At 33.0% G+C, this 23,183-nt stretch overlaps 2 protein-coding genes and 1 long non-coding RNA gene across 5 annotated transcripts; 2 read left to right on the top strand and 1 right to left on the bottom strand.

The window, feature by feature from the left end:
- The first annotated feature begins 6,159 nt into the window (after positions 1 to 6,159).
- Positions 6,160 to 11,300, top strand: LOC144555914 (RNA-binding (RRM/RBD/RNP motifs) family protein). 2 transcript variants are annotated; one of them, XM_078304352.1, is made up of 11 exons: positions 6,160 to 6,418; positions 6,662 to 6,733; positions 6,887 to 7,090; positions 7,161 to 7,242; positions 7,385 to 7,552; positions 8,328 to 8,480; positions 9,464 to 9,649; positions 9,761 to 9,848; positions 9,949 to 10,007; positions 10,175 to 10,240; positions 10,913 to 11,300. In XM_078304352.1, the coding sequence occupies exons 1-11, from the start codon at positions 6,234 to 6,236 to the stop codon at positions 10,994 to 10,996; spliced, it is 1,347 nt and encodes a 448-aa protein (XP_078160478.1). In that variant the 5' UTR covers positions 6,160 to 6,233; the 3' UTR covers positions 10,997 to 11,300. The 2 variants fall into 2 exon arrangements, with proteins under 2 accessions (XP_078160478.1, XP_078160479.1); XM_078304353.1 differs by having other exon boundaries at positions 6,176 to 6,418; positions 10,179 to 10,240.
- A 1,591-nt stretch (positions 11,301 to 12,891) lies between these two features.
- LOC144555748 (uncharacterized) lies at positions 12,892 to 15,688 on the bottom strand. 2 transcript variants are annotated; one of them, XR_013512097.1, is made up of 4 exons: positions 15,283 to 15,682; positions 14,744 to 15,122; positions 14,227 to 14,635; positions 12,892 to 13,123 (listed from the first exon to the last, which is right to left on the bottom strand). It is a non-coding gene; the product is annotated as an uncharacterized LOC144555748 (long non-coding RNA). The 2 variants fall into 2 exon arrangements; XR_013512096.1 differs by having other exon boundaries at positions 12,892 to 14,635; positions 15,283 to 15,688.
- A 5,106-nt stretch (positions 15,689 to 20,794) lies between these two features.
- ACHT4 (atypical CYS HIS rich thioredoxin 4) lies at positions 20,795 to 22,894 on the top strand. Its single transcript, XM_078303809.1, has 4 exons — positions 20,795 to 21,149; positions 21,624 to 21,803; positions 21,894 to 22,058; positions 22,144 to 22,894. Exons 1-4 carry the CDS (start codon positions 20,940 to 20,942, stop codon positions 22,387 to 22,389), a joined length of 801 nt encoding a protein of 266 aa, XP_078159935.1. The 5' UTR covers positions 20,795 to 20,939; the 3' UTR covers positions 22,390 to 22,894.
- The last annotated feature ends 289 nt before the right edge of the window (positions 22,895 to 23,183 follow it).

Here is a 23,183-nt window from a genome sequence, read left to right as displayed (position 1 = left end):
TTTGCGTATTTTAACAAAATAATAGAAGTTCAACATTCTGATTATGTGATATACTACCACAAGTAGTCTCATACATATATACATTTGAAGTAGCCTCATACAATAAGATAAAAGTTTAATATCTCTAATATAGAAATGCAAAGTCATTTGTCATAAATTATGATCAACATTTTATGGAAAAATATTTTTTCTTGTCTTAATAAATTTATAATTTCAACTTGATCCAACCAATTCCCCTGTATAGACGGAAAAGGAATTAACCATAAAAATCAATCAATTTCTCTTTCTTTTGTTTCTCTCTTCACCTTTTTCATTTTTTGTTTTTTTTGTTTTGTTTTTTGTTTGAAACCTTGTCAGCAGCGACTGACAAGTTAATATTAAAACCAAATTGTTTTTACAACTTACGGTTTTGTTACATAAAATCCCTTGTACCTAGTAATCATGCACTTTTTTCAGTTAAAAGTTAACTTTTCATTTGATTTTTGAATGTTTTCCCTTTGCTTTATTTTTGTTTAGAATTGGTACACATAACTACATGTGCCATAAAGTGAGTTTCTAAAGGAACATTGTGAACCAAGTTTATATGAATATTACCAAAAAGTAAAGAGATCACATGGGTTTAATGAGAGAGAGAGTTCACTCTTTCCGAAAACTGTTTTTTTCATAAATTGATTCAGCAGTATTAAATACAATCCAGCCGGTTCAACTATTTTTTTCCGGTTTAGTAACATATCTGATCCATTAAGTGAATCAAATCGGACAGGTCTACGGGTTTTCAATCAAAAAAAAAAAATCGGACAGGTGACAGGTTCCGATTTTTTTCGGTCGAACCGACCGATCCGGTCCGGTTCTGATAACACTGCGAATATGGTGACAAGCTAAATTCAGAAATGATTTAATTGTAAGAATCCAAAATAACTGCAAAGAGAAATAAGGAAACATATTGCTGGGGATTTTAATGTGACAAATTATGTATCAATTTGTGTGGCGAGTATGATTTTAACTAAATTTAGACTTCTCCAAATAAAATAAATGTATTTAATCAAAAGAAGACAGATTATGTAATTTGAGGGTTGATATTCAATTTGAAAATTCATCTTTCAATCCCAGCCGTTGGCGGATCAGGACAACTACGCGCATAATATAAGAATGAAGATATGAAGGTAACAAGATAATTACATTTTTAAAATTTTTGAATTTGGACATGGGTTATGATACATTTTCATCCTGTAATTGCAAAAAAGAGGAGGGTTCAAATGCACCCAAATTTTTGTGCACCCAAATGCATCCTATCTTTCAAATTTTTTTTCTCCGTTTTCAAAGTCCGAATAGTTAATCCGAACCATTAGATGCGATATATATATTAAGATGTGCTTGGAGACCAAATTTTACATTTTTTGAATTTTTTTTACTATTTATTAAGCCACTTTGAAAATCGCTGATTTTATATTTTCTGGACCATTGGATAAGCGATTTTCAAAGTGGCTTAATAAATAGTAAAAAAATTCCAAAAAATGTAAAATTTGGTCTCCAAGCACATCTTAATATATAGATCGCATCAAACGGTTCGGATTTACTATTTGGACTTTGAAAAAGGAGAAAAAGGATATGGTGCATTGGGTGCACAAAAATTTGGGTGCATTTGAACCCTCCTCTTGCAAAAATAGATTCACTGTGTTCAAGGAAAGAAGGTTCAATAATATAATGGTTTAGATTGGTCATGATTTATTTCTATTTTTTAAATGTTATTTAATATTTTTTTAATTGATTGATAATTATTTGATCATGTCTTTTTTTCTTTCTATTTTTTATATCATTTAAAAAATATTATTTGTCATTCAATATGTTACTTTGTTCGAAATTCTTTTATGAAAATGTCAAAAAAAATATATGTAAAAAAATGTTATTTACATATATATCATTTAATATGTCATTTACAAAATATGATTTGTCATTTAGTCTATTTTTTTTTTACGAAAACATGTTATTTTGTATAGATATTTTTCTCTTATAATATATTTCCGTTGCAACGTACGGGCAAAATACTAGTATAAATTGATATATGTATACTTGTAGTTTAGTAGTTAAAATTTTATTTTGTAATCGTAAAGACTACTTGAATTGTATAGTTCAGCTCCGGCATATATTTTAGTAATCTTATGAATGGTCCGAAGTCTATTTCTTTTAATTCTCTATAGAAAATAGTTGGTAATCAAGGAAATATATAAAAAATAAAAACATGCGAGAAAAAAATGAAGCTGGCATTATCATGAATTATGGAGATTTTAAAAACTTTGAGCACACTCAAGAGAAGAAAAACGTGGCATTATTTTGGCTGTCTCATCTCATGCGCTAGCTAGCTGGAGTGTGATTTCAATACACATCTCGAAAGCATTTTTTGCGTAGTATCTGTCTTTCCCTCATCTGCTTGGCAAATTCACCCACCCAAAGACGATAATATGCTAAATATTGTTTATCGGGTGTGTGTGTGTGTGTTTTTTTTTGTCTACTAATTATATAATATAGTTTCAGGTTCTATTGTTTCAATCATGTCCAGACCTTAAGATAGTATAGGGAATGCTTAGTAATTAGTTATTCATTATGTGTGTAAAAATTTCATTTTTTTTATAATTTTTATTTAGTTCAGCCCCCCCCCCCCCCCCCCCCCCCCGCCTCAACGCATTATGCATTTATACATATAATGTATTTATATATATGTTTCAGTTCCTCCAATATAAATTTCCTAGTACCATCCTTGATTTCAATATATAGGTATAATTTTTGTTGGTGCGCTGGTTATAATTAATTAAAAATCCTTGTGCATGCCATTAAGTCTACATGGACAACAAACAGTACCTATGCTGGAAATCTGGTAGCAAGATATCAATCAAAAGAGAACAAAACGGGGCATTAAATGATGCAATTAAAAGTCTCCTCAGATTTAGGTTGTGAGTTGTATTAAGGGAAAACAAAATGATAATAATGTTGTAGGTCTTTGTCTTTCTTACATAGTTAAGCAGTGTTAATTAATGAGAGTTTGAGAAAGGCACTCAACTGCATGTATGATGAGCTCATTTTTTCATACCTGGCCATCCTCAAGAGAATGCTTGCTGGATTATATAAAATGTAGACAGGCGCATTTTTTCTCAGCAATATTCTTTTTAACAGTAAAGTTGCTGGGTTATTACAGTTAAGAAGTAACATCATAGAGCTAATTATTCTCAGGTTAATTTGTTTTGCAGAATGTCAAAATATAATAGATAAACTAGAGAACTAGAATATCATCTATATCGTGTGACGCTATGGTACTATGTATAGCGCGGATTGGTCCGTACTATGAGTCAATAATATCTCTGTTTTCAAAGTTCAAATAGTCGATCTAAATTGTTCAATATATATGTTCTCCATATGAAAATATACTTGCACACTAAATTCTACATTCTTAGAATCTTTTTACTATTTTTTTAGATAGATAAATTCACCACTTTGAATGGTTTAGAATTTTTAGATCAAGTGATTTTCTTTCCATCTAAAAAAATAATAAAAAATTGTAGAAAATATAAAATTTCACCACAAGTACATTTTCATATGGAAATCATGTTGAGCGGTTTAGATCGACAGTTTAAACTTTAAAAACAGAAATATTAATCCATAGTACGAATCCGCGCTATGCATAGTACCATAGCCTCACTCATATATATATCTACAGAAACATTTTGGAGGCAATAATGAATGCAAACATCTAAAGCATTTCAAGAACCGCCGCCCTGTCATAATCTAGCTAGTTGTTCATAAAGTGCTTCAATCACTCTTTCAAAATGTTTTCACGCAATTACATTTCAAAGAGGATAATATTAGAAGAAGGTTCATGCATGTAATCTTGTCATTGTAAATTAAATCTGACATTTTAAATATGAGGAGAGCTCAAATGCCTCATTGCTTCATGCTTCAATTGTACTCAAATATTTTTATCTTCAATTTTAAAGTTCAAACAAATGATCCGAACCGCTCAACATGATATTCATGTTAAAATATAATTGGAGACCAAATTTTATATTTTTTGAAATTTTTTTACTATTTTTTTAAGATAGATATAAAATCATTGTTTTTAGATGATCCACAGTTTCCTAAAAAACAATGATTTTGTATCTATATTAAAAATAGTAAAAAAGTTTCAAAAATTATAAAATTTGGTCTCCAATCATATTTTAGCGTGGATATCATGTTAAGTTGTTCGGATTGTCTGTTTGAACTTTGAAATTGAAGATAAAAATATTGGGATACGATTGGAGTATGAAGCAATGGAGCATTTGACCCCTCCTTTTAAATATTATGTGTTTTAAAGGGGTTCAGAATTCAGATAAATTTCTAGTACTACTGTGGGGATGCATTGAAATATGTATACAATTACTGTGACTTGAGCATTATAACAGAATGGCAAAACTGGTTATATATACTCTGTAAATATTGATGAAGAACACCAATTGAGGTTACAGAAATGCAGTTGTATTCACTATTCAGTTATTCCTTTTTCTTATCTCTTGTAAATGCTAGAAAACAAAATTGGGCCCCTAGGTACTTAGGAAGTAAGTATTTTGTTCCTTCTTTAAAAAACCACATGATTGTCAAAGAGAAGAGAAAAGGCATAAAGTGGCTTTTTTGCAAGAAGGGGAGTAGGGGACCATGACCATAGGTGGTCCAGGTCCATCTATTCATTCAATAAAATCTAAATTGGTCCAGTTTAAAAAGTCTTTGTGTGCTTTTTGTTTGGTCTAGAATCAGATCATTACACCTCAATTGAAAGGGAAAAGTTGGGAGCTTAAAAAAGATGTTAATGTTGCACCACTAAGCAGATAGAATAGAACCATACAGGATTTTCCTTGTTTGGTGAGTGTGATCTTGGTTTTAGTAGTTTATTTGACCAAAGAATCGGGTAAAGATATTAACAACGTTGGTTGGCTTCACGCAAACTAAGAGAAATAGAGTCGAAATAAACAAACATGTTACTAGTGCGATTCATGAAGCCAAACTGGCTCTGTTAATATCATCACCAAAGAAATCCAGTCTTATTCGTGTTATTAATGGAATGGTACTGTGCAATGGAAGCAAATATAAAAAAGCAAAGGCTGCTCTTTAATTTCTTCTTCCGTTTTTTTTTTCTTGATGGCGCCAAAGGAGCATATATTATAGTACTGCAAAACAGGAAAGCCCACTATGAAATAAGTTCCGGGCCTGACCCATTATTTATTTCATTTTTTTTTTTTTTCTATTTTGTAACTATGGATCAGTAACTAATTAATTAAAAAATTCTAGCATGGACATGTTGCCAGAGGTGTTCATCGGTTCGGTTCGAAACCGAACCGATTTAGCATTGCAACCGAATTGAAGTTTTATTTCGGTTTGTTCGGTTCAAACCGAAATATATTAATTTTTTTTGTTTAAAGCAATTGATTTATAATAAACCGAAGTATATTAAGAAATAAATCGGGTTGTTGAGAAATAAACTGGAATATTAATAAATAAATCAAAGTACTTAAAGCAATCGATTAAGAAATAAACCGGGGTGGTCCGGACCAAATTCATAATATATAAAAGTTCGGTCGGTTCGGTTATTTTCGGTTTTGAAAATTTCCAAACCAAATCGAACCAAAGTTATAATTCGGTTCTAAATAAAAAACCGAACCGAACCATTTGAACCAAACTAATTCGGTTCAGTTCAAAACCGATTAAACTGGACTCAATGAACACCCCTACATGTTGGGCTGATTTCAGCCTTTTTTACTTATTTAGGACAAACCAACTAATCAGTTTTTTATATACTCTATTTTTATGCTGGTTAAATAATTAGTTCAATTTTTTTTTAAATTTTATTACTGATGTGGTTTAATAAAAAATTTTAAATTAATTTTAAAGATATGAGAGTTTAGAATTTTTAGAGACCTTAAATTTTGAAAGATAAATAACAGTTATTTAAAAATTTATTTGAGTTGTTGAGATGTAAGTGCTCAATCTAATCTTTTAAGAAACCAAAAATCTAAATTTAAGATTTGAGTCTTAAAAAGTTAAAGAGAAGCATTAAATCTGTCTAAGACACATATTCGCGGCCCGCTTAAGGCCTTAAAGGAAGGCTAAGGCTAAAACCACGAAGACGATACGAATTCCAAAGATCTGTCGCCTCCCCCGCCTGGCTGGCTTCTCCCATTAAACCCTGGTATGAGAAAACCCCTAGTAAAATGGCATCCTATCCTCCCCCATATCCGAGTGTGCCACATCAGCCTCCACCTCAGCTGCTGGAAACTTCAACATCGGCGGCGACTCTTTTGGTGAAGCACCTACCGGAGGGAATGACAGAGGAGATGCTCTCTCGCCTCTTCTCCCACTACGGCGCCTCCTCTGTACGACCTTGCGCCGGGGGAAAGTAAAGTATCACTCCTCTCTTGTCTTTCCCACTCTCTCTATCGCTCCTTCTGTGTGTTTTTGTGCTAGAGCGCTGGTGGGTTGTCGCTTTATTTTAAGTTTAGCAGCTGGTATAGCTGATTTAAGGCTGCATGCCCAATTTCCAAGTAATTTGATGATTGCTTTATGTTCTATGGGAAGTAGTTAGGTTTGTTTTCTTTGATTCCTGTAATGGCGACCTTAATTTGAATCATTTTCTTGGTAGGTTGAGGAATTGTGCATTTGTAGATTTTAAGGACGAGGCGACAGCAAATCATGCACAGTCTCAATTAAACAGGTAATTCTCTATCAAATGTAATTTGATTTTCTTAATTGTAAGTTGGTGGTTAAGTTGGGATAAATTGAGGTTTAATTGTACCTTTCGCTGTTTGATTGAGGCTTAATTGGTTTAATTCAAGTGAAGCAGAATAGCATATTTGTCATTTTACAGGTTGAGATTCCTAGGTAAAGTACTAATTGTTGAAAGGGCCTGTAAGAACAGTAAAATTGGCCAAGATGAAACAACTAAGGAGATATTATCTGGTTCAAATCCCATGCAAAACAAGGCTTCTATAAATCAAAACAAATTAGCTGCTGGATCTGAGCCAATTGCTCCTACGCTTGGAGTCGACTACCCCTTTCCTCCCCATCTTGAGTAAGTCATACATATAATTTTTGCATTTGTTCTACTTACAATATGTGAAACTAAATTGGGATATACTTAGGTACCAATATCCCCCTCCGGATGGGAATATTCTGACGAACATTGTTAATGCCTTGATTGCAGTGCCTCGTTTTTATACTCAGGTTTGGTTCTGTAGCTGATTAATTGTAGGCATTTTTTTCCTAGTAATCCTTAAAATGAACCTTAGAATTATAACATCCACCACAAAACCAATATGACCTGCTATTGTTACAAGTAATATAGTGAGCTGTTTACTTATATTAGGTATTGCATTTGATGAACAAAATGAACATACCAGCACCATTTCGCATGGCTTTACCGACCCCACCTCTACCACCTCCTGTGATGGCTCCACCACCACCACCGCTGCCTCCTGAAAAGCCACCAACAGCTGATCTCTCTAGTGATGAGTCTGAGATTGAATCCTCTGATGTACAGTTTCTCTTTCTCTCTTGGCTTTATGATTGGGTTCTTTTTGTAACTGCACTCTTTCTCAAGATGGTATCACTTGAGAATGGAATTATCTAAACATGTTAACTATATTTCTCATATCAGTTCATGAAAGTTTGAGAACAAAAGAGTATGTTTAGAAGTGAGTTTGCTGGATTTATAGAAAGCCTCTCTCTCAAATTTCATGCAACTTGGGTATTGTGTGATAATACCTAGGGTCTTAAATTTCGGACCTTTGATAAGTTCAAATTGTTTGATGAATACTACAAAATTCACCAATTATCGAGATCTGTATAGGCGTAATATGTTAACCATATAGATCATGTCTAAAATGTTGTTCTTATTTAAACTTTATTTTTTATTATTGTCAAATTAAATAATTGCCTAACTGATCTTAACCCAAAATTTTGTATATGCAAGTCACAACTAACAGTGTTTTGTCTATAAGGAACAAAAATTCAACTTGAAACAAAGCTCAATTCAACAAAAATGACCAAATACCATAATGAAATTTTAAATGAATGCCCCTTTTTGTTTGGATTTGATCAATATGGGCTCCCTTAAACACAAAAGAAAAGGATCTTTCTACAAATGTGGGTAGAACTGTCAAACGTTTGATGTTATTTGCATCTTCCTATATGTAGGTTTTAAAGGTGATGATTGGTTTGCAAATATGCTAAGTTAATTTTGCTATTTGCAAAATGCGAATCTAATTCACACAAGAAAGCATTTCAGTATTAGTTTTAACATTTTGTAGGAAGATGATGAAGGAAGGAAGAGGAAAAAAGTGAAGAGAGAAGTGATTGTGGGCCCAGCAGTTGACAAGACAGTGGCCCATGAATCAGTTGGGTTGAAACCTGTTACAGTTCCAAAAGAACATGTCATAAAAAAGAAAGCTCCTGTTCTCCAGGTTTTTATCAGTTCTGTTGTTTTTTCTAAAGCCACATGTACAAAACCAAAACACTCAAAATTATGTTTTCTAGATAAATAGAAAATAGTTAATGCCATAGGGTGTCTAAAATTGCAGCAAAAGCCCCTCAATTGTTGAAATTTTTTTAAAGAGGATCGTAAGCATTAGCTACCTCTCTTTTAATAAGTTATTATTGAAGGGATGAAGAGCAATGTTTGAAAAATGAACCATCAGTAAAATGATGTATCCTTCACTCTGCAGTATAAATCTTATGAATCATCAGTAAAATGATGCATCCAATCACCCTTAGTATAAATCATCAAACAAAAGTTAATTTTATGAAATTTTATTGTCACCATCACATATTTAATTTACCATTTCAGCAAGGATTGTGGTAAAGGATGTGTAGCTGTATGCCAGTGAATTTTTTTTTTTATCTTTAGTAACAATTCAACAGGGATTTTGTGTAAATTTTTCAGGAAAAAGAATAATCTGAGCACAATTTGCAAGAAAAAAATTGGACCATTTATGTTAATTTTAGATTATATAGTAAAATCTTATATCATTTATATCACCAAATATCAACTTAAGTATTACCCATACTTCAATTTGAAACTGCTGTTCTTGAAGTTCCTTTCGCTGTTATTACGTATTGTGCCTTGAAATTTTTAGCTTCTTGTTAAATGAGGGGGAAAGAAAGAATAGTCAACATATGCCTTTGTGTGAAGGTTACAAGGGGAACAAACTTGTCCAAGGGTAGGCAAATGGAAAATCTTTTGGTTATTTCATGCTAATATAAAAACTGTACAAATGTTTGTTTTACAGTAAAAAATTTATGGTGTCTTTCAAATAATTAGTTGCTGTGTTTTGAAGGAAAAAGAAATTCTCAAACTCGTGTGACGCTGCAATTAGTTGTAGCTTGTTTTGCATGCAAGATGGGTCTCTGGATTTATAACTCTTTGGTGTGGTTCTTCATTTTTCAGATAAAAATTGCTTCCAAGTCTCTATGTCAAGGAATTGCTGAAGAGAGTAGAGATGCAAATGAAATAGAAGAAAGTACAGATATGAAGGAAAAGGAGATGGCTGCGGAAAAACAATTTGCAACTGCACAAGAAATAGAAAATAGAAAGATGCCTCCTGAGGAAATATTATCTCTACCTATGTTTAAGGTACTTGACATGGCATATGTTTAGAGTTTATACAATTCAGCATCAGCATTTTTAAGTGTTTGTTTATTGTAATCATGTGTGTTTTGCTTCAAAACAAATTCTGTTTTGCAGAAGTATATGCCAGGGAATCCAGCTAGTGTTCTATACGTAAAAAATTTGGCCAAGGATGTTGTTTCAGAGGACTTCTACTTCATCTTTGGTAAATTTGACTATGACATTTATTTAATTGAAGATGAAGATATTATCTGCACTTGTTGTTTTCTATTTTACTATTTCTAGGATATATATTTTTTATACAGGTTCAATTTTTGGGAGCTATGAGGCTGCTATATCTGGATTAAGTATCAAGCTAATGCAGGTTTTCTTTTTGAGATGCTTCTAATGTATTTTTTTAGTTCTCTCTTTGTGAAAATCAAATTGACAGTTTCATCGTTGCAACGTACATTAAAAAAAGAATACAATAAAAGGAGTTTAACGAATGCATTTATAGTTTTATACGGTAATTGGTTGAATTTGTTGTAACAGGAAGGAAGAATGCGCGGCCAGGCATTTGTGACTTTTCCTTCTATTGAACTTGCTCAGCGTGCATTGGTATGTTACTAAATCATCATTAACACTTGGACCTGTTTGGCACCAACTGGAATAGAAAGGAATAAGGTATTAGGGAGTCTCAATAACAGAGCCATTTCAACAATATACCAATTGTGTTTGACAAACATAGAATAGTAGAAGAGAGGAATTTGGCCTATTCCGGCCCATGGAAAAGGCACTCTTGCACTTCCATCCACCATGATTCCTCTATTCCTCCCTGCCAAACAAAGCCCAAAGAAACTTTTGAGGAAAAATAAAAACCTAATAATCTTCAACACATGCAGATTAATTTACAAATTCTCATTACTGCTGATTGAGGTCAGCTCCACAAAATTATGATAATTTTACCAAACCTTGAGTATGTTCCTTCTCACGAACGGCCGGAACAAAAATTGAAACTATAAGCGGGCAAAGAGATTGAACATTGTTCTAGTTGGTTGTATGAACTTGTTAGGAATTGTTTCATCTAACATCAACAGCCTTGGTTTTAAATTGGTTTGGTGTCTGTGCATTCCAACTCGGGCTGGTTTGGTACAAATTCTGATCAGACGGTTCAGATCCAAACTCAAAATTTGGGTTACTTTAGGGGATCTGGACCTGAGCCTTTCTCAGACTGAACTTGGATGGTTGTTTGGATTAGTCATAATATTACATTTTTCTTGATTTTTGCAGAATTTGGCGAATGGGTATGTGTTCAAAGGCAAACCAATTATTATCCAATTTGGTCGTAATCCTTCTACAAACAAAGCCTCCTAATTTGCATGGTTTTGAATGTTATAAACTTGGTTCATGTGTGCTCAAATCCTAAGAAAAGTGTTGCTTCACATAACTTGTTCCTGTGGGGTTGGTGCTGTACATTTGTATCTGGAACTTTTGATTGTCTATTTCCCTAACTTTTGAAGAAGGAAAAATAAAATACGAGTTCTCTTAGGGGAAAATTACAGTGGTTTAACAGTACAAAAATTAATGGGGCTGCAACCTACCTATCTTCTTGGTGTTTATTGCTGTAAAAGTAGTCCTTGCTTATAACTGTGTTGTTAAGTGTTGTGTGTGGGTTTTTTTTATCAATATAATAAAATACCAACTTCATTGATATGCAAAGTATAGGTACGGTAAACTAATATCAAATATGTTGTGTGCCTAACATAAAAAACATACATGTGAGTAGAACTAGGGTGTGATGTGTTCACCAAAGACTAGGGTGTGATGTGCTCACCAAACTCTTTGGTGAGCGTAACTCCATAATCTATCGGATGGATTTCAAATGAGATGAATCTAAACTGTTGAAACTGATTTACTTCATGAGTGATGTGTGTATATGCAAAATTTTGAAAATTTTCAATTTATTTAGTACAAAGTTAAGTGGTCAAAATTATTGAAAAATAAATGCATTAAGATAACTTCTAAAACTTCATTTTGGATCACTCGTGAAGTAGATTGAATTCAATGATTTGGATTTTGTCTCGTTTGAAGTTAAATCTGATAAATTATAAAGTTATGCTTATCAAAAAGTTTAATGAGCTTTTTGATGAGCACATCACACCCTACCTAGTTTTACTCCATAGATGTTATATATGTGCCTAATATCAAACATGTTATTTGTGTGCCTAATATATCAAAGTATAGGTATGGTAAACTTATTTTGCTAATCGTAAACAATACATCAAACTTTCTGCAAATATATATTGACGGTATGTATTCACAACATGTTATGTGTAATAATAGGAGAGTTTAACAAGTTTGTGGATCCAAATATATAACTCAAAAAAGTTGCACACAAATATGCTATGAATATTATTATCTATAAGCATGAAAATTGAATCCTCTATTCATGACGATAAGATCAAATGTGTTGAAAATATGTTTCAAAATTATGTTTAGAACACATTAGGTACGCTAACTGGATAAGATCAAATGTGTTGTATATATTTGCAGGGCGAATCTACCTTGATTGAATTATAGTCTGGAATTCTGACTATATGTTTTCTAATTAAAAGAAACTAGATCAAGTAAAATACAGATATATATATTGTGGGCAGTATATAAATTTTATTTTTGGTGAAAGAATTGGTCTCCATTCATTTTTTAATTTTTATATTTATACCTTATAGTTAAATATAGTTTAAAGAAAAATATTATGAATACTATGAAATTGACCCAGTAGTAGGAAAATTTTATATAGTTGACCTCCATTTACATTTGACTCTCATAGTCTGGAAGTCTGATTCTCTCCTCTTGTAAGTGCACAACAAAAAATGTCTTCTAATTTAAAGAAATTAGATAAAATAAAATACAAATATATATGTTGTACACAGTATATCCATTTTATTTTGGTGAAACTGCCCGTAGGCTAAAACATTTACAACATTTAAATGCTGCATGCACACAAAAGCCCAAAAAAATTGTGGTAACTGTTAGTTCAAATTTCGATCCGCTTTAGATCCAACTAGCAAATGTGCCTCGCTTTGCTTCGGCAGAGAGACAATTGAGATATGTTATATGAGTATAGTAAATTGATATTATAACAAAATAAAAACAGTACATGCAATTGAGATATGTTGTATGAATCTGGTAATATAACAAAATAAAAATAATACATATCATTCAATTGAGATATGTTGTATGAGAATGGTAATAAAACAAAATAAAAATAGTAAAAATTATGCGGTATTAGCTTAAACAAATTAAGAACTTAATTGATTCTTTGTCAACATACTGTACAAATTCTTATTTTTCGGAGAAATCCCCTCTAGTTCCTTTATTTAAAATAAGGCTTGGGATTTAACTGAGCATGGGATAAACTTGTAACTTCTCTTACTATCTCTGTACAATGTTGTTATACTTCCTAGTATCATCTTTCACACAAAGAAGCTGAGACCCTCTCTGCATTCAGAATAGAGATTCAGCAGGATAAATTAACCAATAAAGTAAATAAGAAAGGGAAACCATGGAACTTTCTTCCTGAAATCCTTGTTCAACATTTATGTAATTAAGCAATCGGTATCTAAACTGTACACCAGAAGATGTATTAAGGAAACACAAATTGCTTTGTTACTTGATTGCATGAACATGAATTGTCGTTATCAATTATGAATAACAAAATATGAGTAACCTACTAAAAAAATTCAGAATGTAATGTGCCACTGGAAGATTAGAACATCCAAGTTGATTCCACCCCCATCCAAAAAAAGAGGCAAAAATTGGCAAAGAAAGATGCATAAATGACATAATTTCCATATTAAAACAACAGAAAAGCGACATTTAAATCCTTGGTCATTGGACTTATTGGATTTGGATCTAGAGAAAATCCACTTTTAAAGATATCCCATAACAAAACCGACTATGCCATATGCATTACCTGAAGAAATGCAAAAGTATAAATAAGAAAGATTAACAATACAGTACAAATGGTTCTACTCTACCAGCTTAACAATAAAGTACAGCACCATTCTAGTTCCATTTTCTAGGGACATTCATCGGAATATTGATGTCTAAGTCTACCTAATATTATAATACATAACCATACTGAGTATATTTATTTTGTTACTTGCCCATAAGATTTTGATCACACAATTGTTCAATAAGGAAAGTAAAGTTCTTTTAAGAACACACACCAGGAAAGTCAATGCTTTTACTGGACCTGATAATGTAAGCAGTAAAATGGCAGTGGCCACCTAAACATTAGAAAGAAAAATTAAAGTAAAATATATTGGTAGCCACTACCAATTTTTCAAAAAAAAAAGAAGAAAAATTAAAGTAAAATGAACAAAGAAAAACAATGACACAATATCATGAGTGCAAACTACTACCATTTAAGATTTAGTGTTCAACCTTTCAGATATTAACAGTTGAGCAACCCAAACTAAACTATACATCCTGTAGTAGACATGAGGAACTGGTTTTCCATCTAAATTACATCTCAAATTAATAACTCCGCAGTGGTATTTAAAGATCAATTGCAGTAAGAAAAAGAAAAAGAAACTAACCATGGTTTTCCGGCCAATTGAGAGACCACACCTGAGATGACAATTGGCAATAGGAAGAAACAACCAGTAGTTTTGTAAGTTGCGAGAAAGATTTATTAGTGGATAGCAAATGAAAATTAATTGTTAACAATATCTGACTTGTTGCATTTTAACCAACAAATTAGAATTTTCTTACACATATCTTACCTCAAAACATTAGAAACTAATTATTATCAATTAAGTGGGTTGGATTTGGATGTGCATGCATGTCAGGGATTCCCTAGTGGTACTTTTTTTTAGAGATACTTATTGATTGTTAACCAGTGTCATTTCAACTATCTCAACAATTCCTCTCCAGTTGGCATGCACACGGATGTGCTCCTCTTCAGGTACTGGTATGACCTCCAAGACTCTGGCCCATTGTCATTTCCTGTGGTAATAAAAAGAATTCCAAAAATACGAATTCATGGAGATTTGCAAATGATGATGCTACATAGACAAAAAAAAAATAGTGGAAAATAATGGGAGGGAAAAAAACCTCAAAATCTCCAGAAAATCTCGTCATTGATAAACTTAAGCAGCCTTCAAAAGGAGGAACGAGATATCTGATTATCTTCAAGCTTTCATTATTGCACTCACAACTACATACAAAATTGTGCTTTTGTAATATAATTACTCACAGTAGAAAACAATGACCAATTTTGTGAGTAGACGAGTCAATCAATGTGTAAAATATTTTGCATTATGTCAACAGAAATGAAGTGCAAACTTATATTTTATCCTCTCAGATTTCAAGGAAGACATAATACTCGAAATAATTACCAACCTGAAAAGTAAGCATGATAAACCAAAACAGAACCTGATAGTTATTGCTTTGCTTGTTATCATACGACCCATGCCGTAAATCCTTCTCGCAACTAATAAGTACCAGTATCAAAAGAAAATATTTAGGCATTAAGCTACCATTTGTCATTTGTAAGACAGAAGGTCAAATTTGTTAAAAGATGTAGAAAAATGAAGAGGAATAAGCATCTAAGACCAATTGGAATGTGAGATATAGGGAAATTAACTTAATACCTTTCAAAATCAAGGGTGATTGTCAGGAAGAGCGAGGCGATGGTCAGATTGAGGCAGAGACGGAAAAAAAAGGTGACCGATAGCAAGCTACGCAGAGGCAGAGTGCTCGCGTGGAGAGGTTTCTTTGCTAGGGTTTTCTCCGAACCGATCCACGCCACCACCGCCCAGGATTCTTCTCGAGTGTCATGTTCTGCGCCTCCTAGCAAGTACTCGCGAGAGAGGGAGGGTTAGATGTGAATAGTGACTGGCCGTATATATGGTCGGCCGCTCCTTGTTTGGCTTGGGAAACCTCGCAATCTCGTCTTGCATCATCGCGAGAGGAGAGCGAGAAGTGAGGTTGGAAGTGAGTAGGAAAAAGAAGTTTCGAGAGCGCTGGAATAGAGAAGAAAGGAGAGTACGGAAGTTTCGAGAGAACAACGGTGGGATAAGGTTGAGATTCGAAATATAAAAATAGCGTCAATATTAATCATTAGATGTGTATCAGGCGAAGGAGAAATAGGAGGGTACTGTAGAGCTACAGTAACCGGTCCGTTCAGGATTAGATACTATAAAAGATTTGGTGATAAAATATAAGCAAAGGGCAATTATGGTAATTTGTGTAAGTCTATAAAATTTTCTAATTAGTGCTTTCCTCATTTCAAGTCGACTAATAATAGAGAGCATACAACTATTCTTGAAGAATTATCAACCACATGCAAGATTCGTGCTAATTTAAACATATCTTATCAATTTTGCTGTATATATATAACAGTGAAATGAATTTAGAGCATCTCATGTATTATGTATAACATTGAAATTTTAGTAAGTTTGCAAATCAGAGCTTGTGCTTCAATTATAAAGATGCACACTGTGCTAGAAAAAAAAATTTATATGATAAAAAAAAATTCAATAGTTAAATTTTATGCAGAATTTATCATGTGTTTTACAAAAATAATTTCAGATTTGTATTTGCAACACTATATATGTTTGACAAGACGGTCTTTTAGTATGCCCGGGCCTCAAATATATACAAAAAAAAGTATCAGAAATTTAAAAAAAAAAATATATATATATATAGAGAGAGAGATAGGCTAATATCAAAACGTTTGCACCAACCCCTCCCGTGCAACCAAGTCATTTTCCGATTTTCAAAGTCCAAACGACCGATCCGAACCGTTAGATGTTTAATCCATATTGAAATGTGCTTGGAGACCAAATTTTACATTTTTTGGAATTTTTTTGCTATTTATTAAGATGGTTTGAAAATCGCTGTTTTTATTAAAATTCTGCACCACTGGAAAACAGCGATTTCAAACCATCTTAATAAATAGCAAAAAAATTCCAAAAAATATAAAATTTGGTCTCCAAGAACATTTCAATACGGATTAAACATCTAATGGTTCGGATCGGTCGTTTGGACTTTGCAAATCGGAAAATGACTTGGTTGCACGGGAGGAGTTGGTACAAACGTTTTGATATTAGCCTATCTCTATATATATAATAAGAGGAGGGTTCAAATGCCTCCATGTTTTTGTGCCTCCATCACGCCTCCATCTCTCTCCATCATTTTCAAAGTTCAAACAGTTGATCCGAACCACTCAACCTAACCTCCATACTAAAATATGTTTGGAGACCAAATTTTATATTTTTAGAAATTTTTTTACTATTTTTTTAGATAGGTACAAAAATACTGTTTTTAGATGGTTCAGATTTACTGATTTTGTACCTATCTAAAAAAATAGTAAAAAAATTCCTAAAAATATAAAATTTGGTCTCCAAACATATTTTAGTATGGAGGTTAGGTTGAGCGGTTCGGATCGACTGTTTGAACTTTGAAAATGATGGAGAGAGATGGAGGCATGATGGAGGCACAAAAACATGGAGGCATTTGAACCCTCCTCATATAATAATCATACACATGAAATTATGTCTGCTGCTTCAAATATATTAGATCAAATTAGGTTGAATATGCTTTTGTTTGACGCCATTTTATATAGTAATAGGAGCATCATATCATTATGTTAGTAAAAAAATTATACAACGATTAAAATGCATGCACACACGCGCAAACAAGTATTTACTAATTAGAAAGTCAAAGTTTGAATCACATCAGTTCATATGAATTAAATCAAACTTGGGGCAAAAAGAATACAACTGAAAAGCATCTATACCAGGCTTATTGGTGTTTGTTAACTAGTTCGATCACCATTTCGAATCATTCAATCAAGAAAAGTATGCTTCTAAATGTTGTCGAGATTTTTTTTTTTTTTTTGAGATTTGAAATAAACAATATTATTATAAAATAATTTAAGCGATGATTACTATATCTATATCTATACTATCCAAGTTTATTCCTTAAAGTTGTATAAATTACATATAGATTAAAATTTATAGACATCATTTCAAATGTTATAATTTGGTCATGTTAGGTGGGACTCTGTTAGGTAGTATGAAAAAATTAAATAAATAAATAAATATATATATATAGAGGTTGGCTAAGATCAAAGTGGTAGTTCCTGAGCTTTGGTGCTACCAATTCGTTTTTTAATTTTCAAAGTTCAAAACGTCGATTCGAACCGTTCAAGTTGTTCTCCATGTTAAATTGTGCTTGGAGACCAAATTTTACATTTTTCTGAATTTTTTACTATTTATTAAGCCACTTTAAAAACAGCTGATCCAACGGTGGCTTCTGATTTTACTGTTTTGTTAAGCCACCGTTGGATCAACAATTTTCAAAGTAGCTTAATAAATAGTAAAAAAATTCAGAAAAATGTAAAATTTGGTCTCCAAGCACAATTTAATATGGAGAACAACTTGAACGTTTCGGATGGACGTTCTGAACTTTGAAAATTAAAAAATGAATTGGTAGCACCAAAGCTCAGGAACTACCACTTTGATCTTAGCCAACCTCTATATATATATATATATGATGTTTGGAAGATGAATAAAGTGAAAGGATAAGAAAATAATTTTTATTATTAAACTACGCATAAAATCTCATATTAAATTAAGAAAATAAGATAATATTCTTATCTTATGTGACAGCGATGATAAGAGTTATTTTCTTATTATTTTACCGCATTTTCAAAGTAATACATGTATCTTTTCATCCCTCGACTTTAGTATTCTATCAAATATAATAATGTATCTTCTTAACTCTTAACTTCATTTTGCAACTAAACATAACCAAAGAGTGACACATGTCATTTATTTTCTTATCTTTTAACTTTATTTTTCTACCAAATACACTCAACTTTATTCTCCTATCAAACATAGCTAAATAATAACACTTATCATATATCTTCTTATCTCTTAACTTTATTCTCTTACTAAACACACTCAACTTTATTATCCTACCAAATATAGCCTAATAGTGACACCTATTATATATCTTATTATCTCTCAGCTTTATTCTCCTATCAAACATAGTCAGAGAATGACACCTATCATGTATCTTCTTATCTCTCAACTTTATTCTCCTACCGAACACACTCAACTTTATTCTCCTACCAAACATAGCCCAAAAGTGACACCTATTATATATCTTCTTATCTCTCAACTTTATTATCCTACCAAACACACTCAACTTTATTCTCTTACCAAATATAGCCAAAGAATGACACCTACCATCTATCTTCTTATCTCTCAACTTTATTCTCCTACCTAACACTCTCAACTTTATTCTCCTACCAAACATAGCCAAAGAGTGACACCTATTATATATCTTCTTATCCCTCAACTTTATTCTCCTACCAAACATAGCCAAAGAGTAACACCTATCATATATACTTTATTTGCCTACCAAACACGCTCAATTGTATTCTCCTAGCAAACATAACCAAAGAGTGACACCTATCATATATCTTCTTATCTCTAAATTTTATTCTTCTACCAAATACAGCATTTGAGTAATACTTATCATATATCTTTTTATCTCTCAACTTTATTCTCGTATCAAACATAGCCAAAAATAACGCTTATTTCATATATTTTTATCCCTCAACTTTATTGATCTCTACTTTCTTATTCCTCTCGTATGCAACTATAATTGCCGCACCTACGATTTTTAACCAAATTCTCTAGATTGAAGAAATTGTCAAAAATTAGATGTTAGATTATTTTTTAAAATATAAATACAAACTTGATGTTCGGAGCTATATAATAGTAGAAATATTTGTAATTTATAAGACCATTAAAATTTAGTTATTGACCACTAACGTAACTAAATTAAGGAAGCAACAAACATCTCATAAAACGGACCTAATTAACATCAAATTTTGATCTAACTCAAAAGTTTGAGTTTGCATTCAAACTGTCCGATCAGATATGCACAAATATTAAAAGAGGCCTCTTGAATTCTATCTCGGATCAAATTAGCTCAAATTGTAACCAGACGATCCGAAACCAAACTCAAATTTTTAAATTAAGATTCCAGGTCAACATTAACTACCCCACAAACAACGGGACATTTAAAAAATGCAACACAAATGAGGGCTAGATGCCATTTAATTTCTCAAAAAAAAAAAAAAAAATGCAACACGATGTGCACTTATTAAATGTATGCAAATGCAAGTAGCTGTTTTTGTCAAAATCCGCCTCCGTCACTAGCAAGTTGACAGCGTGTTCATGTTCATTAAATTTAAAAAATAGCTGTCTGCTCAGGGCTCTGTCATGTTCAATTTTTTTATTTGACATGTTGCATCCACAATGGCAATTAAATTAACAGAATCAGGCCTAGAATTGAATAGCCATTGTGAATGCAAATCATTGTTAATTAACAGTGGCTATCATTTTTTTTTACTAAACTATGATTACATAATCATTGTTAATTTACATTGTTAATAACCAGAATAACAGAATCCTACATGTAAAATGTGAATGCAATTAAAAATCATTCATGGACATGTAATTCTGAGCACTTCATAGACTCAGTTTTTTTTTTAGTACTTACAGAGTTACAGTGACTGTAAAAAGTGAAAATAGGCCTGGAATCAAATTTCATAAATTAGGTAAGATGCGGGGCCCACCGACCATTGTCGGTTCTCCACGGTGCACGCTGTTTTCGCCGCTGCTTTAGGGTTTCTAGTGTGCGATATTTCCCATTTTGCCCCTGTACTCTGACGTTATCCTTTTATCTTTATCCAAAAATAAAAACTGGAGAATCCCAACTGTTCCAACCTTCAGATAGAAAGGACTTCCCAACTACACGCGTCCCAATATTCATCAGGCCACGTAGATAATCATTACATCGTTGGATCAACAAAATATACGGCTAGGATCGGCCTTCGTGCACCGGAAAGAGAATTCCGTTTTATCCTTATCTTATTTTCTTTGTCCGAAACCAACCTGGGCCAGAACTCAGATCTGGTGCAGTACATGACCGTAAAGAAAGAAATCTGAGTCGTTCGTTTCAGTCCGACACGAATCTTGGCAAAGGATCCCATATATTCCAAATAGATAACGAATTGATTTTGGTTGGCTGGGAGTATTTTACACAGTAAGGTACCTCAGGGTTGCCCGTCTCCGGGGCCCCACCCCTTCACTTTTCTTTTATTTATTCCTTCCTCTCTTCTTCTTCCTCCTCTCGCTTTTCCCCATTTCTTTTCTCTCTCTCTCTCGTCTGTTTCAATATTTCCTCTTTTCTCCGAATCGGATCAGAAACTTCGAATTGGTCATCCATGGCGGAGGTGTGTCTCAAAGGAGGTTTCGTTTCACCTGGCGCCAGGTTTCAGAGCAAGAAAGGAAGCGTCTACTGTTCTCTGTTCTCTCCTTCGACTGTTGAAATCAAGAATGCGTCGCACAAGAGTGGATTTAGCGAAGGGAGGTTGGTTTTTCCTGTGAGGAGAGATAGACCTCTCAAGCCTTTTGTGGTCGCCTCACCTGTGCCGGTAAGTTAATTTCTCCAAATCTTATTGATCCAAAAAGAAAATTGTTTCTACCTTTCATTGGCAGAAGGTAACAGGTCTAATTCCAAATAACAATCAATAGACCTAATTGAAGGCCCTATTAGTTCAGGTTTTTCTCCCTTGAGTTAATTAAATTGGTTATGTAGGTTTGCTAAATCTTTTGTAGAGATGGAGGGACAATAAAATAAATTTGAGTTAAAATTAAATTGCGTAATTAGGATTGCTTTTGTAGAGTTGGAGGTAATCATTAAATAAACTGGTTTATAATTTATGATCTAATTTGGTGATTGGACATCTTTTTTCTTTTTTAATATTTTTAGGAGAGTAACACAAACTTAAATTTTTGATTGAAGGTTTATAAAACAATAAATTCTAATGCTGTTTCTTACGACTTTCTTTAGTCAAATAAAAGGTTGTGTAATTTTATTTGAAATTTTCTCTCCTCTGAAATTTCAGAAGGGATTCACAATTGGACCAAAATCCATGAGATGGTGGGAGCATGGGCTTAAACCCAACATGCGAGAAATCGAATCGACTCAAGATTTGGTTGACTCTTTAAGAAATACTGGTGACAAACTCGTAGTTGTCGATTTCTTCTCGCCTAGCTGCCCTGGTTGCAAAACTCTCCATCCAAAGGTACTTAGCTAGTTAATCGCCTCAATCAATTCCATTAATTTTACCGCAAAATTGGATTGCGACAGTATCTAAATGAATTAATTTTTGCAGATTTGTCAATTTGCCGAGGGGAACCCAGATGTGTTGTTTCTCCAAGTAAACTATGAGAAGCACAAATCAATGTGTTATAGCCTACATGTGCATGTTCTCCCCTTCTTCTGGTTCTTTAGAGGAGCTCAAGGCCGTCTCTGCGGGTTCAGCTGCACTACCCAAACTGTAAGTCCAAGACCTGTTAACCTGTTTAGACTTTTGTACAGCCAATCATACCCGTTTGACAACAAATTTGTTGATTTTGTTGCAGATTAAGAAATTCAGAGATGCTTTGGCTAAGCACACACCGGAGAGGTGCAGTCTGGGGCCCACAAAGGGGCTCGATGAGTCTGCTTTAATGGCACTTGCAGCTAACAAAGAACTGAACTTCAGCTATACAAAGAAAGAAGAAGTCGAAACGGAGGTGCCAACTGGCATTCCTTCATTCGCACCTCTGTCTCCAGTTTCACCAGTGACCACCATGGAGAAAGAGGAGAAAGAATTGGTGTCAACATAGAGATGAGATATGAAATCAAGTAATATCTCTATTATTTGTACAGTTCTTTTCTTTTCAGTTTCTTTCTAAATCGAACTGCTCTAAGTATCTCATTTAGGGGGTTCGAATATTTAGAGATCCTTCTTATTTCAGATTTTAATGAGGTAGTGGGGAATGGCGAGTAGTCGCTTTTATTATCTAAGCAGGCTATGGCATTTTTAATCATTAGCTTGCTTATATATCAACTAGGTATTATTAGGGTTGTGAATTCCTGTGATATTATATTTTGCTTGAGAGAAGAAAGATGAGTGATGTGTGAGGTTGTGTTTGGTTCAATTGAAGAAAAAAAAATGTTCTCTGATAATTTATCTTTGAAAAAAAAAAGATATTGTATGGGCTTTTGGAACGAAAAAAACTGTGTAATTATTTGAGGATGTGTATTGTGTTTGAAAAATAAGAGGATTGATGTATGGTTGTATTTTGTTGAAGTGAACAATATAGTTATAATTGTGAGCTTATTATCTTATTTTTGTTATTCTTTACTTAGTAAATGATCATGTTTACGATTGCTTGCGGATGAATTTGTATTGAAAGCAGCAGCTTGGAAGAACTACAAAAAAAAAAAACTAAAAAAAGTTCAGAAATGTGAGATGTTGCTTAAAATTAGAGAATTATCCAGAAACAGAGGGACCTAACTACCTTGCTTCAATCTGAAGTATTGAATGGTGGGGTCAAATTTGAAACTGAGAGGCGGATAGTTGGTGGTGTCTGACTAGACGGTATGATCTAGTAGCGGTTTGATTTGTCAAATTTAA

This window comes from Carex rostrata, chromosome 6 (assembly GCF_964058835.1).
Source record: "Carex rostrata chromosome 6, lpCarRost1.2, whole genome shotgun sequence".
NCBI lineage: Eukaryota > Viridiplantae > Streptophyta > Magnoliopsida > Poales > Cyperaceae > Carex > Carex rostrata.
This window is presented reverse-complemented; position numbering and strand designations above follow the sequence as displayed.